Source organism: Hippoglossus hippoglossus, chromosome 22, assembly GCF_009819705.1.
Source record: "Hippoglossus hippoglossus isolate fHipHip1 chromosome 22, fHipHip1.pri, whole genome shotgun sequence".
Taxonomy (NCBI): domain Eukaryota; kingdom Metazoa; phylum Chordata; class Actinopteri; order Pleuronectiformes; family Pleuronectidae; genus Hippoglossus; species Hippoglossus hippoglossus.
Genome location: NC_047172.1, coordinates 4222239 through 4248178, shown reverse-complemented (window position 1 = coordinate 4248178; position 25940 = coordinate 4222239). Strand labels below are relative to the sequence as shown.

General features: G+C 44.7%; 2 protein-coding genes across 12 annotated transcripts in view; one reads left to right on the top strand and one right to left on the bottom strand.

The window, feature by feature from the left end:
* Positions 1 to 980: 980 nt before the first annotated feature.
* ccdc177 (coiled-coil domain containing 177) lies at positions 981 to 5032 on the bottom strand. Its single transcript, XM_034575633.1, has 2 exons — positions 4527 to 5032; positions 981 to 3746 (listed from the first exon to the last, which is right to left on the bottom strand). Exon 2 carries the CDS (start codon positions 3732 to 3734, stop codon positions 1200 to 1202), a length of 2535 nt encoding a protein of 844 aa, XP_034431524.1. The 5' UTR covers positions 3735 to 3746; positions 4527 to 5032; the 3' UTR covers positions 981 to 1199.
* An 8217-nt stretch (positions 5033 to 13249) lies between these two features.
* smoc1 (SPARC related modular calcium binding 1) overlaps positions 13250 to 25940 on the top strand; it is a 38906-nt gene continuing 26215 nt past the window's right edge. For 7 of the 11 annotated variants that reach the window (XM_034575645.1, XM_034575644.1, XM_034575643.1 and 4 more), the window contains exon 1: positions 13252 to 13645. In XM_034575645.1, the coding sequence (XP_034431536.1) occupies positions 13544 to 13645 (102 nt within the window). In that variant the 5' untranslated portion in view covers positions 13252 to 13543. Of the gene's footprint in view, positions 13646 to 25940 lie in introns of all 11 variants that reach the window. The other 4 variants (XM_034575648.1, XM_034575646.1, XM_034575647.1 and 1 more) reach the window with 2 other exon arrangements.

Here is a 25940-nt window from a genome sequence, read left to right as displayed (position 1 = left end):
ATGTTAATCTAACAAACCTTCTCTCTGTAACTCTAACGAAACAGAAGGAGCTGCCACGAGATCCAGCGCCCCACAGGCAGTCGTCTAATAGTCCCACGCAGTCTCATTCACCTCCTGCTGCTCTATCCCATCTCTATCGCCATGGCAACAGCTCCATCACAGGGTGCATCGCCCTCTTTTTTTTCAATCTGAGAGATTGTAGGATTAGTGCAGCCAGAGCTCGGTTAAACTCGGCTTGAGTGTTTGTTAGGGAGCGTTTTCTCCTGCCCCTGGGCCGGCGACACCCGGTGGTTCCAGGCGTTATGTGTCTGGTTTCTCCATGTGTCTGACCGACTGTCTGTCTGTCTGTCTGTCTGTCTGTCTGTCGTCCGTCTGTAATTCTACTTTGTGCGCTGAAGGCCACGGCAGCGTAACAAAACATTAGACATTACATAACCTGTAAAGGAAATAACAACTGGTACCTGTTGACCTTGGTTCGGACACCAGGCAGCTGCTGGTATCTGATCCACTGGAGCAGAGTGAAGAGGTGGTCGTCTCTCAGAGCACTTCACTGTTTATCGTAGGTCTTGACGAAGATGAGCGGGAGGAAGAGTGGTTCCACTGCAGGAGCCACTGTCCTCTGATGCTCGTGCACACGGACTTCCTGTGCTGGATTGTCGGCCTGGGGCTTTATTTCTTATGTATAAAAAACCGGATTCTCTCATTGTTGCTTCAGGGGTCTAGAACCATCTTTCTTCTGCTTTTGATTTCTTCTTCGGCTTAATTTCCCCTCACAGGAGTGCTTCCTTAAAAGCCCCTGCAGTTGTCATGGACTTGTGCTTCCTGGTAAACAATGATTCTTTTCATTCGGTGGCTGAGAGACAAAGTAGAGAGCGAAGAGAAAGAGAGTCTCTGCACTCTCGTCTAACATGAAGTCTACTGGGTTCCCACACAGGCTCTAGAGGCGGTTTACTGTATAACAGCTGAAGATATAGGTGCTAAGTCTCATTTCATCCATGATACAAAATGATTTGGTTTGCTTTGATGGAATAAAAATGATCAAAATGTAATCAAAGCAGCTGATGGGTAAAGATATGTCAGGACAAAGTAACACTGTGGGGGTGAGGAGGAAGAGGAGGGTAAAGCTGTTGGGTGATGAGGGTCATAACGAAGGCAAGAGCCAAGCACAGGACCAGAGAGTTCACGCCGACGCGGTGGGTCTACTTCTCGTCCATGCAGGCTTTCAGCTGCGCTTCCAGGTTCATTTTATCAAACGTACGCATGTTGGTCTCCTCCCGCACTTTGTCTCGCACGTGGAACGAGGCCCGAGCCACGGAGCGAGCGCTCTCCAGCACCGCCCTCTTCTCTCTGAAGATCTGCTCGCTCTTCTCCAGCTTCCTCTCGATGGACTGCAGCAGCTCCGTGCGCCTCTGCTTCTCCTCCTCCGCCACGCGCTGCCTGTTGAGTTTCTGGAGTCGCTCCTTCTCCTGGCGGCTCTGGGTGGCGCGCTGAGCCTTCTCCTTGGCCCTCTCCTCGGCCACTAGAGTCGCCTGCTGGGCTCGCTTCTCGGCCTCCTTCGCACGAGCCTCCAGCTGCTGCTGCTGCTGCATCTCACGCTGCTCTGCAGCTTTGCGTGTTTTCTGGATCTGCTTCTCCTCACGCTTGGCCTTTTCCTTCAGCTCCTGCCCTCGACGCTCCACTATCTGTTCGTAATTCTCCAGGGAGCGATTGAGCTTCTCGTCCGCTGCCCTCCTCGCCTCCTCCCTCTCCTCCTGTTCTCTGCGAGCGATTTCCTGTATCAGGGCGGCGTGACGTCTCTTCTCTGCCTTGTTCAGACCCCGTCTCTCCTCCTGGGCCTGGTGCTCCTTCTCTTGCCTCTTCAGCTCCGCCATGGTGAGCTTCTCTTTCAGCAGCAGCCTCTCCTGCTCCAGCATGGCCGCCCTCTCCTCCTCCAGCGCCTTCAGGTTCTGCTCTTGTAGAACTTTCTTATGCTTCCCCTCTCGTGCCGCCTGCTGTAACCTCAGCAGACGGCTGCGCTCCTGCTGCTCGGCAAGCTCCCTCCATCGCTCCTCGCTCTCCTCGGCCTGACGCATCTTGGCGGCTGCCGACTGGCGTTCCTGTTGGCTCAGTCTTCGCTGGCGTATGGACACCTGTGTCTGCCACACTCGCTGGCACTGGAGCACGGCACGCTGCTTCTCTCTGTCCTCCTGCTCTCGCCGTAGCTCGTCCATCCTGCGCTCGCTGTCCCACTGGAGATGAGCCACGTAGCGGGTCTGACTCATGATGTCTTCCTCCTGATATCTAGCGAGCATCAAGGCGGCGATTTTGCGGTCGCGCTCGGACACGGCCTTCAGGCCTCGACGCCTCACCTCCCTCACTATGCGCTCCACCTTCTGTGTCGTCTGAGGAGAGTGGCTCAGGTCGCCGAGGCTGAGGCTGCGACCCATCAGGGAGTTGAAGGTCGCCATGGTGCGAGCGCGGGGGCTGGAGAATTTCGCCCAGTGATCTCGTGCACCATCCCAACTGTAAGAGGAGGAAGCCCCGGACTCAGAAGAGGTGCATGTGGTGGTTGTGGTGGTGGTGGAGGTGGAGGAGCAGACAGGTTCCATCCTTCGCTGTAAGGACTCCATTGAATGGCTTTTTACTTTCCCCTTGGATTGAGATCCAAGATGTCCGTTGTGCTGAGAGAACGCTGCTCCTGTTACACCATTAGGAGGCGCCCCAGAGCTCTGACCTGCAGGCTTTGACACCGAGGATGCTAATGTAGAATTGGCTCTGGGGAAAGAAGGCGGTTTCGGTGTTGATCTGGGGAAAGTGTTTGAGGATTTACCGGAGGACTTCCTGACTACAGGCGGAGGACCGGACGAGAGAGGCCGCGTGGTTTTGACTTGTTCGGTTGAGGAGGACGAAGGAAGTTTGGCAGATCCTTGGAAACTCTTGGATGATGGCGTAGAGGTCGTGGAACCATTTTTTGAGGATTGAGGAGACTTTGCTTGGGCAGGTTTAGAGGGGGTGCTATGACTGGAGGCTTTAGATAAAACATCTGGACCTGGTTTAGAGGTTGGACCTGATGCTCTGGAGGAGGCGCTAGCATCAAGGGCTGAGCTGGAGGTCACTGCAGGCCCAGATTTAGGAGGCTGACTGGAGCCAGAGGAGGATTTATCCAAAGAGGAGGACGACACACTGCTGCTGCTGTTGACTGTCGCCTGCTGGATCCTTCTCTTCTCCTCCCTGACGATCCTCTCCCTCTCCTCCCGGCACTGCCTCAGTTTGGCATGCCTGTCCCTCTCGTAGACCTCAAACATCCCTGTAGCGACGCGCATGGAGCGTCCGGGAGCCTCTCGGGCGAAGTCGGCGAGCGGGCGGGGCAGCAGCTCCACGGGTTTGACCCCACACCGAGCACATGCCTCCAGAGAGCGGGGGCTCGTCAGCACGTAGCGGCTGCCCTCTGCAACCGGCGAGTCAAAGTTGTACAGGTCCAGGTGCAGCTTGGGCGACGGATCCGTCTGAGTCTGTGGCTGCTGAGGCGTTGCCCCCTGAGAGGCAGCGTCTGGCCCCGGCGGGGACGCAGCGTGGCAGGGGCTCGGCTCAGAGCTGCCGGTGGGCGGCGTCTCGAATCCAGCATCTCCATCCTCTTCTGTTGTTGTGCCGTCGGCTTCTTCTGGCAGTCGGGGGTGTTCAGGGGCCACAGCCGGCGTCTCGAGCTGTGGACCTTTACACTTGTTCTGCTCCTCAGCCTCCGAGGGGTCGACCATAGTTGGGCGATACTGTGGGAAGAGAGAGGGAGAGGTGGTGAGGGGGTGACAGTGGACAGTGGGGGGGTGTGGTACATGTGGATCAAACAGTGGGAAGAGGTTTCAATTAGAGGATTATAACATTCAGTCCAAGGCTTAAGAGGGATGCAGTGTGTGGGGGAGGGTCAGAACTCAGTCTGCACGCATGCATGAGCACATATTCATGCACTCAGTGATTTTACACCAGATGAGACATTTCCCCTTCAGGGGAAGTGACATAAAACACAAACACCACCGTCCTTTAATAGAGGAGCTATTTTTGGCAGAGTTACTGGGCTGAGAGAATCTGATTACTCATCTCTTTCACTCTACATCACACAATCAACCTAGAAATCAAACCAGGGCCCGGAACATACATAAATCATCAGCTCATAGTAAAAACTGGGAGATGAAATAAAGAGATAGAGAAGAGGAGAAGATGGAAATCAAATCCCTGGTTGGATCTATACGAGGCGCAGGGACTCGCACACAGTGAAGGCCTGGACTTGTCTCCAGTGCATCAGCAGCCTCCTCTGCAGACACATGTGAAAAATAGATGCACTATTTTCTAGATAAAACAAAAATGTCTCTTGATCCAACAGATTGAATCGGATTGTGTGTTTAATGCGCGGCTGCAGTTTGCTGCGCTGCAACGAGGACAACATGAACGTTGTCTGATCCCTGTGGCTTCATTTCATGTCGCACCACACACACACACACACACACACACAGACACACAGGCACACACACACACACACACACACACACACTAACCTGCCAGTTTGCAGAGCTCTTTCTGAACCGGTGCTTTGTTCCCCTGTAATCCGTGCAGCGCCCCTTGTCCCCCGCATAATATCAGGTTTCAGGGGAGAAGCCTCGGGCCGCGGACCCGGCGATGGAGCATCACATCGCCGCCATCCTCCAGCTGCAGGAGGGCGGATCGCAGACGGAGCCTGTCACCGGGAATCAAACCTGCGTCCTCCTGGCCTCCTGGATCAAAACAGAAAACCTGCCTCCGCGGGGAAGGTTGCGATTCACAAACGTCTCCTGTGCCGCTTCCTGTTGTTGGTCCCTGCGCAAAGTGCGTCCCCTCGGTCTCCACCTGCTCCTCAGCATCATCATCATCACCATCCCTCCATCTCTGCCTCCGTAGCTCCGCCCGCTCGAGGGGAAGCTGCTGAACACACGGTGCAGCGGACCCACACCAGGCTCAATACACACAACAACAACAACACACTGATGGTTGTGTTGCTGCTGCTGCAGGCCCTGTCCATCAATGTGTCCCTACAGAGCATCTTCATCATCATTTCATCCAGTTAACATCATCATTTATGATTCTTTATTATTCATATCGTTATTATTATTATTATTATTATTTGTATTCACGGTCAATAAATATGTATAATGTAAAAAAATGTGTGGTAAACTCGAGCGTAATTAATAATGTTTTTTTAAAATCTGTGGCCCATCGTAAATCCCATATTGTGTAACAGCTGCCACCCACACCCTGTAGTTACTCAATACAACAACTAGAGGGCGCTATAATATCATAGATTCATGATTTGAGTGTAGCAGCATCAGGTTAATAGATGAGGGACACGCACACACACACACGCACACACACACACACACACGCACGCACACACACACACAGCTCACTTCACTCTATTCGCAGCATGTTTATCTGTTTACAACAGTTTTCTAATCTTTCCTGGTTCTTAAATCATTATTCAAGATGTCGGGGTCACACAGGCCTGATGTGGTCTGATGATCTCAGAGTTATTTAATAAAGATGAACACTAACATCTGCTGTGTGACGACCGGTTGATGCCTGTGCAGCAGATTTAGCTTGAGGTGAGAGGTCAGAGTCCCAGTGACCAGGATTCAGTGGTTTTTACAACTTCGATACAGACACTTCAATCTGATTCTTTAATCTTAACTGGTTTTGATTGATTTTGTAAATATGGATGATGCACAATCACAGAAGAGTTTTTTATTGAGTCACTTTATGATTTATTTAGATTTTTACTCCTTTCTTTATGTGCAGGTCTTTTTCTTTTCTTCTGAGGTGTGTTGTAAAAGTAAGACGGGAGGAACATGTGCGTTTTGAGGGGTGTTGTGTAATCCCATAAATAACCAGACTGATATATCGATAAAATCTGTTTACATGAGCCTTTCATGGACATATTGGTATCAACATTTATGTTTGCTAATATGTGCTGAAATTAAAACTGTTATTTAACGGAATAAACAGAAAAGATGTGCAATTATATTTATATTTTATGTTCCTCCTAATATCTTTTTCACCATCAGCCCCTAAACGTCTGTGATGTGTCTGTCAGAGATAGTTTCACCTCATTGTAGTTAGAATCAGTTTTAATAGTTTTATGAGTTACTGAAAGAGGTAATAATAATATAACAGTAGTGTAGTGATGTAGTGTGTTTGTATTTCAACAGCCTGGTCTGGTTCTGTCCAGTCCGAGCGGTTCAACCAGGATTAGATAACTCTGGGTGAAAATGGCAGTGATGGTGACCCACTAAACTCCTGACCCGGTGTGGGGAACAGTGCAAATTTAATTGGCCCCGCCCGTGAGCCGTATCAGGGGGACAGCGGGTAACAAGTGACAACAGGGAACGTGCTGGCTGGCTTGTTAACTGGGGGCATGGGGTCTGGGAGGGGGGCCAAAGGGGAGCGGGGCATGGTGTGGTTGCTGCACAGTTCACTGGTGCAGGGGTATGCTCCACAGAATTTCTGTGTTTTTGTTTTTGTTTTTGGTTGGGCATGCTCCCCACCACCAGAGCTGGACTGGGGGGTTCATCGAGAGGTGAGGCGCTCGGAGCAGTCATGGAGACCACTGCTACTCCCAGCTGGTGGCCAGGGCCCGGGGAACTGAACCAGTCCAGAGGTGCACAGTCCTGATGGGGACAACGACAATGAGATACATTTAAAACACATTCATTTCTGTTATAAGTTAAATTAAAAAAGCTTGGTATAAATCCTCCCAGATTCAGATATTATTAACTTTCTGTATTTCTATTATGTTTCGTCGTGATGGAGCAGATGCAAAAATCAACACATCCAGGACTAAAGTAATTTAGTAACTAATTTAGTTCATTTTCTATGAAATACATATTAAAAACCTTTTGTAAAATACACTATATGGACATTTACTATTACTGCAGCCAAGGCACTGATCAATTGATTAATCAAATTGAAAGAACTTCAGTGAATAAACTAAAAACATGTTTCATTTTTATTTTTCCATTATGTGGATATGATTCATAGTGAGCGAATTACGTCATTAAAACAGCAAAAACTTCTACATATTTGTAAAAATCAGCCACGTGTCTTTTCCTCATTAGCTCTCAGTATTTTCTCATTTCTGTTTCTTAGACAACTTCAGTAATGACTACTGGTAGTTTGCCATTTTGGAAACTAGGTGTTCAAACATATTTAACTAACTACTTATTGTGAAACACAGTCATAAATTGTTCAGGGATAACTCACATATTCTGCAAATACTAAAAAGTATCCAGAAAAGTGAACAGGGAAAGTTCATCATCACAAAAAGTCGTTTTCATGCATGATTACTGACACGTTGGTAATACCAAAAGTATTCATCAAGTCCTCAGAGTATAAACTGAGCTTTGGAAAATATGTTCGAGGACCGAGAGTCCACCAGCAAATGATTGATGAAGAAGTCTGTAGTTAGAATAACAGAGTTAGGGCAGCATCCGAGCCATTTGGAGGATCTATGTGCCGACTCGCCTTAAAACAGCCAATTCTAACACTGAGGCAACACATGACCTCAGTCAGGAGCTCGCAGAGAGAAACTCAGACAATAACCACTTTTGGCTGAACGAGCCCGACAGTCAGCAGCCTCGGCTGAAGTCAACTCACCCGTTTCGTTCCTCCTCGAGAGTCAGATCTGATTTTCAGCTCGACATGAGCGCCCAAGTTTGACAAGTGCGGAGAAAGACATGGAAATAAAGAGGATCCAGTCGACCTCACTGCATTCCCACCTCCACAGAGGGCTTCTTACTTTCCACATTTATATATTTTACTACTGCTGCAGTGGGTCGTGCCAAAGAGGAGACTGTGGGGGTGTTCGCTCAGAGCAGCAGGACTTTCAGTGCTCAGATGATGATGTGATCTCTGCTGTCTCAGTCTCATTTATGTCATTTCTATGTTTTACATACAGAATCAGTCTGTTTCTAATATCTGCACGATATATAATGAATTACTCTGAAAGCTTAACAGCTTGATGATGTTGATGAACAGAATAGTAAAGCTAAAAACGTATATATAATAATATATATATATGCTAAAACAAGTGGTGTTTATTTTGTCAATGTTTCTTGTGCACAACTGGATAAATGTATTCATATAACTCAAGGTTTACAGAATTTTATGAATAATCTTTATAATAATTTATTAATAACTGGTCAGAACCTGTAAACAAACACAATGAAGGCAGCTCCAGTCCTTTAAACTACTTTATATTTCTACTACTCGTCAGTGTCCATATTTATTATAATATTACCCAATATTACATTAGATAACTTAAGTTTTCTCTGACTCAATCAACTGCAACATTAAGTGAAAGTTACACACAAATGCAACAACAACACAAACAATAATATATATATATATAAGAGTGTATCATTCACAGGAGTCACTCATTTCTAATTCTACTCTTGCTACTTTAAGCACATTTTAATACTTTTACTATACGTACCTTTATGTGAGTAACTTTAAATGCAGGGATTTCCTTGTACTGTAATATTTTTATATGGTACTGATACTTTAATTACAGGGACATCCCTTCCAACACTGCGAGAGGCAGGCACTTGATTACTGGAGTCAAATATTTATATTTCAAAATTTCCTTTGCAATTTGATGTCTGTTGAGTAATTACACCAAACAGACAGAAAAAAGGAAAATGAGCCGTAAGGATGTGGATAGTGAGAAACCTGTAAATGGACAGTGTTGTGCTGATATTCTGTATGTTCTCAACAACCCAGTGTTTTCACCCTGCTCACTGCGCTGCCCTGCTGGAGCTCCGTGGTCCTGTGAAGACTGAGACCTTTAGTTGCCCCCCCGTCCACATTTCCAGCCTCGGTTTGCCAACAGAGAGGGACACGTTTTCTGGACAGTTTCAACAACTCCCCCTCCTGACCCCTTCGCTTTCTCCAGCCACCAACCCCCCCCCCCCCGCCTCTGCTCTGTCTTCTGTGGGACGGTACAGGGGTCTCATGCGGGTGTGGAATAGTCCCCCTCCTCAGTGGAAGGGGAAAAGGTCCCAGAGACTGAGCTGTTAATTCAATCAGCGGAGCGGTATGCTCAATTAGGCATCCATAAGGGCCCTGGACGGGTCCAGGGGCCCTGAGGAGGGCAGGCGGCCCAGTCCCCAGGAGGTATTAATTGTGGATGACAGTGTGTAAACAGTGGGGTGAATAGACAGCGCAGGTGCGGGACACCCCAGTCCAGACTCAAAAGCCCTTTTCACACCCATGGCTCTCTGTTTCTACTTTCTCTTTCATTCCCTCCCTATGTACAAAATGCCTCACATCTCTGATTAATGTCACGGATAATTTGGCTTTGTGGGCTTATTTATTTGTTGCTGTGCGTTTCGGTCACAGGCATGTTTCCACAGCAGCTCCAGTGTGTGTGTGTGTGTGTGTGTGAAGAGGGTAATAATAGACCAGGTTGCTTCTGTCCCAAACCGTTGGCCAGTGAAGGGCTGAACCCGGCTCCTCGTTTTCAGGAGCCAGTGAAACCGGCGGCCAGTACATGTAAAATATGTGGAATTTATGAAATCAAATCCAGATGACACTTAAGAAGGAGAGGGCTTTCTATCTGACCTCCGATTTTTCCATTCAGCAAACCGCCCCCCCCCCCCCCGTCCCTCTGTCTGTCTTTCATTCAGGGCTGTGATTGTGTTTGCTCGTGTTTGACAATACTAACTTTACAAGAGCGATCACACACACACACACACACACACACACACACACACACCAGAGCTGCAGTGGTGGAGATAGGACGACCTCGTTAGCAAAACCTCAGGGTAGAAACACCTCATTACAAGTGAGAGTCTGACTTTACACACTTTAGGTAAGAAAAGGTACAGAAGAGTTATCAGTGTAATGGTGAATTACAAATTAAAGTACTTCACTATTAGTTTAATCAATACCAGTATATATTTAAAAAACAGATCATATGTTTTGCATGTGAACGTTTATTCTCAGATTGTCAGACGAGTGAAAAACACAATATTTCCTCCTGAAATGTTCTGGAGTAGAAGCAGAATGTATCATTAACTTGAAATAGTGATGTAGTGAAGTACCTAGAAATTGCAGAACATACAAAATAATTAATGTAAGTTTACTGTAAGTTTCAGGAACAGTAACCTAAATAAAAGCTAATAACTATTTTAATTTCTGTGGTTTAAATGAAAACAATGCAATGAGTTCATCATTGGTATTGTGAGTAAAATCTTGTAGTAACTAAAGCTGAAAATATTGTAGTGGAGAACAATATTTCCAACTGGTTAGAAATATAAAATAACAAAATAATAATACTCAAGTCAAGCATTATATATTTGTTCTGTATAGTATACAGTACAGTTAAAATGTCTAGTTACTACAACAGTTTAATATATATTTTTACATTTTTATTATGTTGTGTATTATCATGTACATTTAAAGACAGTAGTTACAGCTGTTTGTAACTACTGTTCTAAAATATACTTAGTAAAGTAAAAAGTACATTTCCCTCTTTATAGATGAAGTATAAAAAAGTAAAGTTAAAAAGTACAAATACCTCAGATCTGTAAGTGTAGAGTTTTCAGCTCTGCAGAACATCTGGTGTCCCCCTGTCTATAAAGTAAAGACATTACATATTAACAGTGTCACAGTGTTTAGATTACGATGCTTGAACAAGACGGAACTGAACCAATGAAAACCTGTAAATGGAGCTTTTATTTTGAAAAGATTGTAAATACTACCGTGTGAATAATTACAAAAACAATTTGACGACAAACTAGTTGGCACCTGAATATCACAAAGAAGACGCAGCACATCTGAACTCTGGGTCTAAATTGTACATTTGACATCATGGTTGAACATCTGTGCTAACCCCCCCAGGTCGTCAGATCTCTGGGTGGCCTCTCTCCTGCTCCGTCTGTTTCTCTGTCCACAGACACCTGCTAATTTTCTGCCGTATGTAGTCGGTGTAAGCGGCAGGGGGGGGGGGGGGACAAGGACAGGGGTGTCTCTGGAAGGGCCGCTGCAGTAATTAGGAAGTACATTTCCTTTCAGCGGGCCCATTCATTCCTTCTTTGTTTTTGTTGTCAAGGGTTTTCTTTCATGCTTGGCCAAACGACAACAGAATTAAAGTGTCGAGCCGTGCTTTCCCTACAACAGCTTTACACCCCGGAAAACCTGGTCTTCTTTGTTAGGGGTGCAGGGCGGAGGCGAGAGGGAAGAGCAGATATTAACTGATCTCGTTAACATTCCAAGAGACACTCCTGTCCCCCCCCTCCCCTTCCCCTCCGCTCCTCATCCTCACCTCCCACAGCAACTGGCTGGCACAGAGAGAGGAGGAAGAGGAGGAAGAGGAGGAGATGAAGCCCATGTGGTGACACACAGCGCCGATATGCTCGGATAATGATCCCACACAGTCTCTAAAGTGGTCCAATAAATAAGAATCCAGATAATTCACTGTCTTGAGTGTGTTGAGGCCTCATTTATTTCCTCCCTTTATGTCCAGCTGCCCTTTCCTTTTTCCTCCCGCTGACCCTCTTGTGGAGTTCTCTCCATCCTCTCCTCCGCCGACACCGCCCGGTGCTCGCAGGAATCATTAATGTTGACCCTAATTGTGCCAATTCCAGCAGCTCAATAGCTCTAATTACAAGGCTCTTCACTGAGGCACTCAAAAAGCCGCTGAACTGTCATAGCTAACAATTAAAAAATATCTATGGGGACAAAGACTGGGAGAAAGGGACTGGGGGTGGGGGTGTGTTGACCGGACGGCCCTTTTCAGCTCCTAAAAGCCCAGTTTCTGTGGACTGAACTGAAGCTGGACACCTGCACTAAACTCAATCTCTTCCTTCTTTTTCACTGGCCTTCAATGGGCCACACAATTTATCTGAAAGGGAAAAAAGATGGAGAAAAGAGCGAACTCCGAGGGAGAGAGGACGTGGGAGCCAGAAGTTCACAAGCAGCTACAGTGTGGGAGCAGTTTCACTTTGTCTGCTTTTATGTAATAACACACGGTCAGAGAGAGGACGTTTTCAGAGCCGCTACTTTAGAAAAAAGTGGCAAAATAAAAAGATTTTACTGGAAGTAAAAGTCTTCCACTGAATGTCTCCTTAGTGAAAATACCCTTAATGCAGAGAATGGTTCCCTTTGCGTTGATATAGAATTATGGATTATAATTGATTAGTGATTTAATTTGTATGTGGCTGAGGTTGAAGTAAATTAAAATTTCAAACTCTTTTATGAAGTTTTAAAAGTAAAGTAACATGACATACTAATCATATTTGTACTTGAGTAAATAGCAACATTCTACTATTAAATATCATATAAAGATTGGAGGCTTTTATTAACATGATATAGTCATATTTTGTTATTGTTATAAACTTTAATGCCACAGTCGATGTTTAAAAAGGGCAGTAAAGCAGATGTCTTTTCTTATTAATCCAGTCGGTCGCTGCTGCTGCTCTTCACTCTTCTTTATCACTCAACAGGTGCAAGTGTCTTATCTACATTTTATGTGTTGAGGTTTGATTTATTTTCACATTTTATTCTATTATCTTTATTTATGTTTTCTGTATTTTTTCTTGACATTCAAATTAGACTCGAAACGACTTCATTTACATCATGTTTTTAGCCTAAACGTCCTCTGAGATCCTCCTGGAGCCACTTGAGGACTTTTTGACAACGAGCTGTTTTTCATTTTGCAGAAAAACTCTCCACACTGGGTTCCTCTTTGTGATCAGTCTTCAGGAAAACAAAGTTCCCCCTTTAAATAAGTGAACGGTAATTAAAGGTAAAGTGTCACAGCCACTGAATCTTCCTCCTGCAGCACGCACGCACGCACACACACACACACACACACACACACACACACAGGCCGGCCCCCTGCTGTGCTGGTGACAGCTACTGACTTTCCTCAATAGATGTTTTCTATTGGAGCCCAAGTGCACAGGCTAAATGTCACGGCAGCAGGATTACTGGGCTATTATGGAGCATTATATGTGTCTGAATGGAGATGAGAGCCTAAAATGTGACCTCACAACTGCTCGTCCATTGTCCCCGGTGATCATCCACCTCCCTGCAGCTGCAGAGCCTCCAGCTCCTCTCTCCTCTCTGGATCCTCTCATCACACCCATGTTGGACCAGTGTGGGGTGGGAGTGACCTGGACGCTCAGCCCCGCTGCTCATTGGACGGCCGAGGTGTCTGTCCTCCGCGCAGCTCCCTCCTCTGCTCTTAAATGAAGATGCAATGGACTCGAGGCGCGGACTGAACCTGTGGAAGCCGCGATGAGCAGCTGATCCTCCCGCAGTGGATAAACCAAGAGCGCGATGGTCCCCGCTGCGTCATGATCCCCGTGGCTGCGCACGGCTCAGCGAACCAGTTCCTGGAGAGGTCGAGACAAAGGGACGTGACAGGGAGGAGACGTGCGTGGAGCCGGTGAAGGAGCGAAGTGTTCCCGGACCTGTTGATCATCCGCGTGACGCTGACTCTACCTGCAGATCCCCGGTGACCGCGCACCGACGCGCAATCATGTTTCTGTCCGCGTTTCTCCTCCTCACCTCCTCCCACCTCCTGGCGCCTCTGCTGCTGGGTTACCTGCCGCACGTCTCCGCGCAGAAGCCTGGCTCACGGGTGAGTGCATACCTGGGTCTGCTGGAGCTCACGTGTTTCACAGGAGATACTTAAAAAGCTTTAGATTTATTACTTAAGTAGAAAAGGAAAAAACCACCGAGCGCGCCCAAGTCCGTGCGTAATTCATCCGCCTGCACAGATTTATCACTTTGTGAGATTAACTAGGATTCAGGTATTTCAACTCAAACCCTGGGAGAGAAAGAAGAAGTAGAAATACTTTGTGCTTTAGTGCTTTATGTGATTCATTAACTATTTAAAAGTGGATTTTTTGTCCAAACCACGTGTGAAACTAATTGGACATGAATTGTTAAATGGGTCCCAAAGAGAAATCAGTAAAGTCAACAACTACTTTCAATTACAGGGACTCAAATTTCAAATGTTATTAAATGACACTTTGATAAATTCGGCCTATATACACAATAAAAAGCCCAAATGAAAGGACTGATTTATTATTGTTGGTCCCTGTGCTGCAGACAGTGATGGATGATCAGTGATACTCACAGCACAGCTCGTTCATGCTGAAACGCTTCGTGTTGTTTTTCTTCAAACCACAAAAATGCTCCCCCGGAAAAATGATATTTTGGACTGTTTTGTAATTTTTTTCAACTTGCTCCGACAAATATTCATCTGATCTCAGTGAGTCTTCAGGGGAGAGAGAAACACTTAAATCCTCACTCTCGACTTTTGCTTGCACAGATTGAAAGTTACGATCCCAAAAATATGGATTCTTCTTTTTTCATAGTGACCACTGACCGGAGTCTCCCCTCCGACCACAGCATCCTCACTCCCTTCCTCTTTCCCTTTTCAGACCCTTTGTCACTGTCTCCTTATTTTTATTCTCCCCCCCCCCACACACACACTGCTCTGTTTGTTCCCTCCATTGTTGGACTTCTCTCTCTCAGCTCCTCGTGGCTCTGTCCAGGCAGAGCGGGCGATGAGTGATGTGAATCGCAGGAGAACAGCATTGTTTCAGTTCACAGATGTAGTATAATATTTGTGGTTAGTGAGGAGGGGGGGGGGGGGGGGGGGGGGGGGGGGGGGTGAATATCCAATACAGGCTGACATGCTGGAACTATTTCACAATGTTCCCCCCCCCCCATCCCTGCAAAATACACTGTGGTCAGGACTGTTCTCTGGAAAGAGAAACAGGGAATTCATACTTTGTGTGATCGCTTCTTCATCATTTGCTTTTATAATTGTTTCCCTTCCGGACAGATTAGATCCATCGTGGCTGATTCACCACATAGAATAATGCAGATGCTGGGATGTGTTAGGAAACGTGCAGAAGGACCCTGGTGATTTACTGGGCCGTCCTTCTTTTCTTCCAGTTAAAGGATTTCATGCTCCTCCACAGGCTGAGAGACACTCTTACCCTCAGCTTCAGGAAACCACACCGGGTGAACCTCAGAATACAGATTGGTCATGAAACACCTTACAGATAAAAAAGTTTCTCTCTCTCTCTCTCTCTCCACAACCTTTATCTCCATCAAATGAACGTCTCTCTCTCTGCATCCACTTCATCCTCTTCCTGTCCTGGACTAGACGACGAGCTCGGTCCCCTGCATGCCCGTACACTCCCACCACAGTAGATACTTTTAACATTGCTCACAGCTCACACCCCCACCTTCCACGTTGATATCGGGGGGGGGGGGGAAGCGTGAGCGATACTTCACTGCATAGCACTGCTGCACTCTCATTCTCCCTGAGGCCCAATGATGCAATAAGTGAGAAGGTTTTCTCAGAGCTGGGGAATACGAGTAACTGGGAGACTAACAAAGCTTCAGACAATTCAGACTTTTTTGCCGTGTGATTGTCGCCGTTTATCCGAGTCAGACCAGTCAGCTTCGGCCTCACCCTGGAGAGTTTGATGGTTTCCATGATTGTTGTAGTAATTTGTCCAGTGGGAGGAACGGCAGCACTCGGGTCATGTGGTGCGGTGATGGTTGAGGACGGTAATCACACATTCTTCTCTCCATAATCTGCCAATTCAAAGGCCGAGGCTGAACGCAGAAAAAACATGATCTCACCAAAAAAACGTTTTCTTATCTTTCTAATCTTGATGCGACATTTAAAAAAAAAAAAGAGTCTAAGATGAATAAAGTTCACATCTAATTGCGCTTGGTAATGACTGCATCAGGATATTTTTTGCCTGTTTTCTGGTCCTTAGTAACAAACAATCATCCTTCTAATGAGGCAGATGGTGGACAGGCCGGGGAAATCGCATTTCTATTCTATCTTCTCTCCTCTGTTTCCTCGGGGGGGCATTTAGAAACTATAGAGTTTACACCTAAGAATAACATCCACGTTTACCCATCTCCCCTTAATCCCCCTTCATCAAATCAACCCGCCAGTGCCAGGGATGGGACGCGAGGAGCCGTCAACCTGCATTCTTCAGAGCCTGCATCAGCGAACACTCATAAACTTATCGAAAAACAAACATAAACAGCCAGGCCCTGAGACGTGTGGCGGCCAAGACTGCATACCTCCAGCGCTGGGAAAGTGGAGCCCCGGTTCAAAAGCAGGAAAGCCTTTTTATTGTCGTGACGTAGATCACAGCCTGAGCGCAGGTGTGAGACGTCTGCATGCGTATGGGTGCAGGTGCCCGTGCTGGTTGTTAATGATGCTTACAGTGCACAAAGGAATGGAGGTCAGGGACTGGCCCCCTTTTTACGAGTCAGAGACCAAGTTCTAATTCAGCAAATGCAGATATTGAGGTTGAAATCAGTCAATTTTGTTAATAGTAAACACTTCATTAGGTTTTTGTGTCTCAGCATTTCTCACAGATGATGAGGAAACACATAGGAGCAGCAGGGATATCAGTTTGTTCATGTAAAATGAGAACTGGAAACGTCAGAGATCATCAACTGATCAGAGGCAGATACACCAGTTAAAAATATTTCAAATTCATTAACTCTGGGCATTTCGTAAAATATAAATAAGGTGCTGGATTTTGTTTAATCAACAACATTTATTGTATAGTCTTAATCTTTTACGGTTGTTCCTCCACAAAGTTCACTGAAGATCTTTATTTCGTGACAAGAGGAAGTTATATTTGAAGAAAGGCAGAATTAAATAATATGTATTATTTGGGCTACTTTGTAATCAGTGCCTTTCCAAACAAAACAGAGTGCAGGACCTATAAACATCAAGTTTGTATTTATTATGTTTTTATTTCTTACCTACTTCATTAAAGAAATAAGAGAAGTTGTCTTCAAGGACTTTTAACCCCTGGCTATTATAAAGTTGTTGAGAGAGAAATAGATATAAAACTTGACCGTGTGCGATAAAGTTAGCGGAAGGAAAACCATTAAAAGTGTTTTATAATATTAGTGAGATATGGACATTAAAATGCGGAGCGATAAAAGATCGGTTTGTCCGGAAACGGCTGTGATGCATAGAGGAAGAGCTGTTGACTGGAATCACACAGATGTTCACTGCACATTTCTTCATTTAGTCTTTATGGGGAAAAACTTTCTCGGCAAAGTGATCAGGTCATAGTTTGGCATCATCGTCCTGTGTGAAGAGTCATGAAATACAAACCTGTTAGATTAACTTCGTCCTGAGTTTCATGAACAGCAGTTTCTGATTAGGCGCTTGAAGGAGAAACACTTGTTGGTGTTGAAGCTGATGAACACGCACATGAACGTTTCTGCTTGTTTTAGGACTTTCTCACTTCGTTCATCGCACGCAAAAAGTCTATCGAATCGGAAATCTCCTATTTTTAATGATCTGAGGAATATTTAGGGTTCATTTCATGACAATCTAGTTTTAACATTCTGATGTTTCTCAAGTTGACATAAAGGCAGAGTTAGGATTTAAAGGTGGTGCTGGAGAAGACTTTGAGTTCTCCTGTGAAGAGGTTGAACTTCAGGCTACAGAAATGTTCAGGTGGTCAACAGAACATTCAAATATATCCTCTGGGGATTAGGAATTTCCAAAACAACTTCCAAAGGAATCTGGTTATTGCTTCCGCCAAGGAGGTGATGTCTTCATCAGCGTTTGGTTGTTCGTCGTGTATTCAGCAGGATTACACCAAATCTACGGGACAGATTACCATGAATATGATATCTCCAAAGACTTCTCAGAGAATAATTCCTGAATCTTGATGAAACAAATAAGCCATGTTTGTGTCAGTGATATTTTTGAGTCTTGAAATATTAACGAGTGAATTTAAAAGTGCTAGTCCACTACAGGACCTCGCTCTATGTAGATTCAGTGTATTAGTGACATTCAAAGAGGAATATTCCTGTTATGACTCTGTAATCCCTCAGATTATTAGATTATCATGACGGCATTTCCTATCAAACTAGCTCAGCAGATTAGCCTCCGCTCTGCCACATATTTAATCATTTCCTTTAATATGTGTGAGTGTGGGGTCTGAGCTTAAGTGTGCAATGGGGGTGTGAAATGCACATACACACACACGCACACACGCACACACACACACACACACACACACACATGCACTCACTTCCTGGGAACAAACTACAGAGAAAGCTGACTGCTCCGTAGCCAGGATGTGGAATTAGTGACAAACAAGGAATGTTGTTAATCAGTTTTAGAGTCAATTCCAATAAAGCGCACGCACACACACACACACACACACACACGCACACACACACACACACACACACACACACACACCACACACACACACACACACTATTATTTCGATTTCTTTACACCACTTTAAAAAGGGAAGTCATTCTTGTCAATAATCGCCCGACCATTGTATAAAGAGGAAATCGGATTTCAGCTCTGTGTGAAAGTGTTTTTCATCAACTCTTTATCACGTGTATTAAATCTGCTGGAGTTTAGAACCATAACAAAAGATAACTTATTAAATTAGAAGGCTGTGTTGCTCGTGGGGATGAACCCACAGAGGATCATAGTTAGTGTCTTTCAGCTCGTTGTTTTGCTTTTCTGACATGTTGTGGTAGCAGACACCGTCGTAATTAGTTAGTAGAGTTGGACATACATTCTTATAACACATTTACAGCTTCAAATCAATGTTTCCTATAAATTATGCTGCGGACGTTTAGAGCACATCAACACCGTTGTCGACCCATTTCACCAAAAGCTCTCGAACTCGTTTCTCTTTCCAAGCTGACATCTTGGCTCCTCTTTTTTTTTATCCTGAGCTATTTGTATTCTTTTAGTGTTAGAAACATCATCCACTCACTCGCTGTGAATTTTCCGGATCTGCTACTAGGGGGCTGACGGGAAAAGTTCCAGAAAATATCCGGAGTAACTGATCGAGTTCAGTGAACGTCTGAAAGCAGCTTAACAAACAGACTGGATTATTTATTCTTTGAGATCGAAGCTTTGTCCTTTCTCCACATGTCGCCTTTAAAACGACTTTGCCAAAACTTTATCTACTAAGACGAGACAGTAATTACATTAAGAGTTCATATAAAAAGAAGTGGCGGAGGTAGTGGACCACACTTGAATGGTTTAAGCCCGATCCTCTCACTCCTGCTGCCAGTGGCACGCACACTTTGCACCTCCCGTGTGAAAGTTGTCCGGCTCTTTCTGTTCACGCCAGCTCACAACACCCTGGCACTGTGTTTAAAGCGTTACTTTGAAAATCGTACAAAAACAGGACACAAAACCCAATTAGAAATTTAAAAGGAATCAGTGGGGAGGAGGAGAAGGGCAGAACTTTTTAAATACATTCCTTTTTATTCTCTCCACTTTTTTTATAACACGGTTAAGTGAAGTGTGTTAATTGAAACAGCATGAGGGATTGGCATTCACTTTATAGATTTCCTGAAAACTAAATGCCAGTCATCGGACTAAAGTGATTACCTCGGCCCGTTAAAAGCACACAACAGCTCACAATTAGCCCCGACTTTCATTGGCTTGTTTCCTCTGTGGTTGGTTCGCTTTGATCCACCTTTTCCTCCATTTGACCACTTGTTAGTGCGTACGACAAACACGCTGAGTAATGACTCAGGTTTGCGTTTGAATGCATGGATGTGTAATGAGCCCATCCCAGAGTTAGCATACGGAGATGTCTCACACACACAAACACACACACACTCACCAATGGAGTCCGATCTCGATCTGTGCATGAAATAAAGCAGTTTCCTCAGAAGCAGTCATGTCCCTCATGCCGAGGATGTTTCTGTTGGTTAAACAGAACAGATACTTTCCACCAGACAGGATCTGATATAAACTTTCCTTGTGATATTAATTCTAGGTCCTAGCTTAGGTCGACCCTTGTCAGAAGAGAAAGTGAACACGGTCACTTTCTCTTCTCCTCTACAATTAAAAGTTGTTTCATTAAGGAGAATCAATGACATAGTCAGTAGAGAGCAAACCTCCGCCAAGGTCCAATAGTTACCTTAGATTTAATCGAGCTGCTCTAAATCTCACACTCATCGATATATCAGTCCCCTAAATGTGTCTGATTGTGATATGAGCTCTCTCTTGGCTCGAGTCCCATCCTTCCACCAAGTTGTGTGGAAATCGGTTCAGTAGTTTTTTAGTTAATCCTGCTGACAAACAAAGGGACAGGGGGTGAAAACGTAACCTCAGTCCATTTAGCTTTATAATGCCCATACTGTGGCTGTATTGTTCTTCTTCTTCCAGTTTTTACATATTTATATATATTTAATCTCTTTCTTTGGGTCATATTATAACATTTTCTTCAGCACGCAGCATTTCAAACTCTGCCAGTGAAGCAGCAAACAGAGTTAAGTGGTTGTGACAGTTTTAACATCCACACAACAGCTGTATCACCTCTGTGACAGGACGGACTGCTCCCTCGCTAATTTTGCAGGGATTAAATCTGATCTGGAAAATGGCGTCTAATCACAGACAAGAATGAAACTGAACACAGCACAAATATCTTTGTGTTATTAAGTCATTAAGACGCTTCAGTCACAGTTTATTTGCAGATGAAAACTCTGAAGTCTGGCAGTTGGATCTTAAAACTAACCAGAAGTATTAAATTAACTGTAATGCCTGTGGACTAGTACACTATAATTTTGAGTTGTAGCAGTGACAGTGATACAGCCAGTGATTTCCAAACGCAACATCAGCCTCAAGTACAACGTCTCGATTACTGGCAGAGCTGTGGACTGTGGGCCTGAAGCCGTATCTCCCTGTGCAGCTCATAAACACAATTGTCTGAACACTCCAAAGACACAGCTGACGTTTTACACAACCGTCCACAGAACTGGAGGCAGAAACACAGAAGACACGTTATGAGTCATTCTCGAGCTGCCTCTGCGACCACAGTTATACTTTCTAACATCATCAGATGCTAAATCTAGACGCCCATGACAGTGGGTTTGTAGGTTTGAGCTCCTCGGCTGCAAATCACGTCGACTTCACATATGTAATGAATATTTTCAAAAGCAGGTTTTTTCCGACGGCACCCAGTTGTTTTCCGCTCATTCCCGGATGGATGAAAATCACCGGGTACTTGTTGGACTCGCGCGCCGCATCAGTGAACTTGGAAACTTCTCTGTTGTGTTTTAGAAACTTTAGTGTACTTTTGCTCCAGCCGTCCACTGCTTTCCATAAATTTGGGTGCAATATCTATTGTAGCCTTAAATGTGTTGGCAAAGCATTTTCCAGGCAGATTGATTTAAGAAGCCTGCGCCACATTACCTCATTACAACAGCGTTACATCACAAGAACAATGTTGACTTGGCGTAAAAGTGTTTTTTCTGAAGTCACAGAAAATGTAAAAACAACGATTTCTGGCTGGAATGTACAAAAGTAGATTAAATTGTGTAGTGCTGCACTCTGTGATGTTAGAGTGAGATGATGTTAAACTCTAATAAGCCTGTTTCCTACTGAAGAAAGTCCTGATAAGTGTAGTAAATGTGAAAATGACTGTTTATATCGTGTGTTAAACCTACAATCCATCCAAAGAAATAAAAATAAAACCAGTTGAAAAGGTGAACCTAATTGCATTTACTGTTGCAGATGTTAGCCACAGTTCTGTTCCACATAGCGCCCCCCCCCCCCCCCCCCCCCCCCCCGACTCGTCAACCCGTTAAGTGTGCCGACATAAAAAATCATTACTTTCAAATCATATTCTTTCTCTTTGCTCCTCGGCTGGAACCGAATCCCTGCCAGTGACGGTAAAATAAAAAAAAGAAGACCACTTTGCTTATGCTGTAATGGTTGCACAATGGAGGTTGCATTTCACTTATTTTATGAGTAGTGAAGAGAGAGAGAGAGAGCTCGGGGCTCTGTACGCTTGTGGCTAGGGGTGTGTGTGTGTGTGTGTGTGTGTGTGTGTGTGTGTGTGTGTGTGTGTGTGTGTGTGTTTGGGGGAATTTGGCTTGTTAAATGTGAGAATCTCTGCGCTCATTGTTTCCCGGTCAGGATATCAGCACCAAACCATTGTGCAACTCCCCTTCGGCTCATCTTTGACTTCATCTCTTCTGGTGGGCCGTCAGGCGGAGGAGGATCCCGTTGCCCATACAATGTTACAGGGTTTATATCTGAGCTGCCTCCGTCACTTAAAGATACGTGCACTTCTCCTTGTCTTCCCCTTTGAAAGGAAAGGGCCGACGAGCGCTTGTTGGAGTGAGATTATTCCCTCGGGGCCGCATTCAATACTCTATTATGTTGTTTAGTGCGTTGGCCTCTTTGTAAAACTTTGATGTGCTTTCACCGCGATGCAAAACTCTGCATCGCGATCGAGTTTCTCCCCACAGGTTGAGGTAACTAATGTTATTTTGAGCACCGTGTGTTCCTCAGCAGATCCGGTGACGGCTCCTGTTACACATTAGTCTGTTTAATTTGGATGTGTTTGTTTGATTTTGATTGTAAGACGCCGGGTGGGTCTTAACCCCCGGGGCCATTATTGTCCCAGCAGGAGGGGCGGCTGTTTCCCCTCAGGAGATAATGCCAGGTCCCGTCATCCCGGCTCACAGTGGAGCAGCTGATTGCTCTCGAACAGACAGTGAGTGAAAATAGCTCAGCGTTTGTTTTAAACTTCTCAAGTTGCCAGATTGGTGAGGTTCACCGCATCAGGACAATTCACAGAGTGCCTGATAAGATGGAAACCACAGGAAAGTCAAATGTTTGCTGATTTCCGACCAACTACTTTGGGGCTGAGAGACAAACCTCACTCAGCCGGTCGCCCCTGTTGGTTTTTCCACATGTGATCCAGGCTCAGTGTCATTCACCGCTGGTGTGAGTCGACTTTATTTTGGCAGCAGTTAAATGTGAACCACGTGCACATTTATTATGGTAAGGAATGAATGTAAAGCAATGGTCCCATGGAAACTGTTGTGACACTCGATCAGACCTGAGAGGAGGTTGTGTATTCGATTAGAGAGTTGACTTTATTGTCTGTTATTTGATATTCTCTTCGGATCACTCGGCTTTTTTAAGCATTTTCTTTCTACGTGAATTAAATTACACTCGTCTTTCGACTGTTGTCATATTTTGAAACTGATCTTTGATGTATTGATTTGTCTTTGAAAGTACACATGATACCTTATACAGCCCCTCACGAGGAGTTCATCACTCACTGGACTTTATGACCATTAGCAGTGTCTCTTAAATTAATAATCCGAAGATTTGGGAAATGTTCTTGTTTGCTAGAGTTCAACGAGAAGTCAAAACCAATCTCGTGCCACAGCCAGCAGCCTGTTATATATAATTTTTTCCCCAAATGTTCAAGTCTGGATTTAAAAATGGGGATATAGCAAACGATCAGAGGCTCCACTAGGATTATATTTAATCATATGTACAAGAACCGCCCCCTTTACAACATACATACGATTACTCAGGGAGCAAGTTAACGAGCATGAGAGATTTATCCCGTTCATGAACTTATTTTTCCACGTTTTTCTATTGTGGCGTAGCTCAGCGGCGCCCACTGACCTTCAACTGGTAGTAACGCACAATAAAAGCATGAACGCCACGGGACCATAAACAACACGAAAGACGCAGGAAACGATTGGAAGTGTATCGATCACTTCTTTTTCACAAGACTCACAGTTGCATCGCTACCTTTTCAAACAATATTGAATGTCGCCCAAAGGGACGTGGAGCAAAAGTCGGAAAAGCAAACACCTCGTCATCATCATCAACAGATGAAGGGCAACAGAGAGTAAGCTAATGACAATATGCTAAACCAAGTGGCTACAACCAACAAATTCAATTAGATAGAATCCAAAGACAAGATCTGCTGTCGCCACAATTTTATGTGTTCAAAAAAAAAAAGTTGACAGTGTTATGACTAGGACTACAAGGGTACTTTAATAAAAATGTAATCTTCAGTTCAAGTGAAAGAAGCTCTTATGTGCCCGAGTCTCCTGTTTCACCTTTATGGGAGACGAGTCTGTGGGTGGGACAGTGTGGCTAAGTGATGACTGCATGTGGGAGACTCGGTAAAGAGAGTTTATTTCCACTTACGAGACAATGCTGTCTCAAAATCTGTGATTTAATGCTTTATTATGACAGCGGAGGTAGAAAACGCTGCATCCATTAAGGCTGTGAGTCAGGGACGAGGCGCAGGGGTCAGTCTGTGGGCAGAGGCCAGACTCTGTGGCTCTTCACCTGGAGGAGAGGCTCAACAGACCTAAATCACTTTTATAGCTCACTGTGGGTCCTTTTTAGTTTTTTTTAATTTAACAGTTCATCACATAGACAAACTGCTTTCCATCCTCGGTGCTTTTGGCTGAGACGCTTCTGATGGAAGAAACATGTAACTTGTGCTTTTGTTTCTTAAAGTTTAGCTGGTGGCACTGGGAACTGAAAAGAAAACAAGCCATATGCTTCTACAGAGTAGATACATGTTTCTTTTCCAACCGCTAAATTATTCCCTGTCTTTCACTGAAGCCAAGGAGATGACACGCAAGTTAAAATTGACATGATCTGCTGTGTTTTCCCCGCTGTCTGCACTTTCTCATAAAAGAAGCACAGAATGATTTAGTTTTTCTAAATCACGAGCTGCCTGACAGGAGCTTTTCTTCTGTGCTCCAATGCCAAGGCTGAAATCATATTAAACTGTCTCGCTTGTTCTGGACTCATTGTTACTGGATTTGTGTCCCATTGTGTTTCTGTAAAGTATTTCCCCTCTTGGTTTAAAATTTCGCTTTCACCAAGTTCCTTCTGAGTCAATTTCAGGGACGTATCAACATCTCAGGGAGTTCAAGTCGCCAAAAGTGTATTTTAACAGATGAATTGTTTTATTTGGGGATTAAACCTGCGACCCTGCAGATTCAGGACTCTTTCCTAAACACTTGTAATCTCAACCACAGACTGAAGCTCCAGTATCTTTTGCTATTTCAGGAGCACGTCTAATCTGTATCTCAGATAATGGAGCATCTGCCTGTTCCCTTCATTTCTCCACTGCCAAACACTTCCCAGTCCACTTATGTTATATTTAGAAGTAAAAACTGTTTGAATATCCTGACGATGAGGTCAAATCATTCCACATTTTTTCCAAATGAGGCTTCATCTGTAAAAATAACAAGCCAGAAAGAGGTGGTTTCTCTTCACTTATATGAAGAAACACTATCCAAAGAAAGTCATAACTTTTCAGTGGACTCATATAATTGTAGCTCAGCACTTGGCAAATTGTTCACATTTGGAATTTTCTGATTGTCCATGAATGTAATAACTGTCAGCACTGGCAGAAAGTGCACCAGGGTATCTGTCATATTAAAATAAACCACAGGGGACTGTAAATAGATTGTCTTCTGACCTGCACACATTGGGTTCTAATTTGTGTTGTAAAAAGTTTAAAGTTCTGTGATGTTTCCAGGTCGAGAGAGAGAGAGAGAGAGAGAGAGAGAGAGAGAGAGAGAGAGAGAGAGATGTATTAAGGAGGATATGGAAGAGTTTGTTGCCACTGTGCTGGAATGACTCATGTTTCTTTTGCCACATTGGCCGCGTGGCTCACTGAACGGCTTTGTTGGTCGGTGCCTCGTTGGTCCAGACTGAAAACCCCAAATAGCTCCTGAGTGGATTGCATTGACATTTCGTACAGACCTCCTCGTCCCTGAGGACGTGTCCTGAGGATTTCATCCAGAGAGAGAAGTGTCTCAACAACAAGTTGGTAGATTAACGTTCCCCGCAGGATTAATTGAAATGACTCCCTGATGCACAATTAGAATTTATTTCCCATCAACATGAGCTCTGCTGCTAAGTAGCATATGTCAGCATTAAACTAATATGGTTGACATGGAAAACATCGTACTTGCTAAAGATCTCGTGACTGTGAACGTGTTGAAGCAGCATTCAGCTCAAAGATATTCACAGTTTGATTTTATTGGCAGTTTTAAAAGGGCAGAATGGAGGAGAAGGGAAAAGA

What these genes read in the sequence shown, in the direction of transcription:
- ccdc177 (XM_034575633.1), bottom strand. Translation starts at nt 3,734, where the DNA reads ATGGTCGACCCCTCGGAGGCTGAGGAGCAGAACAAGTGTAAAGGTCCA.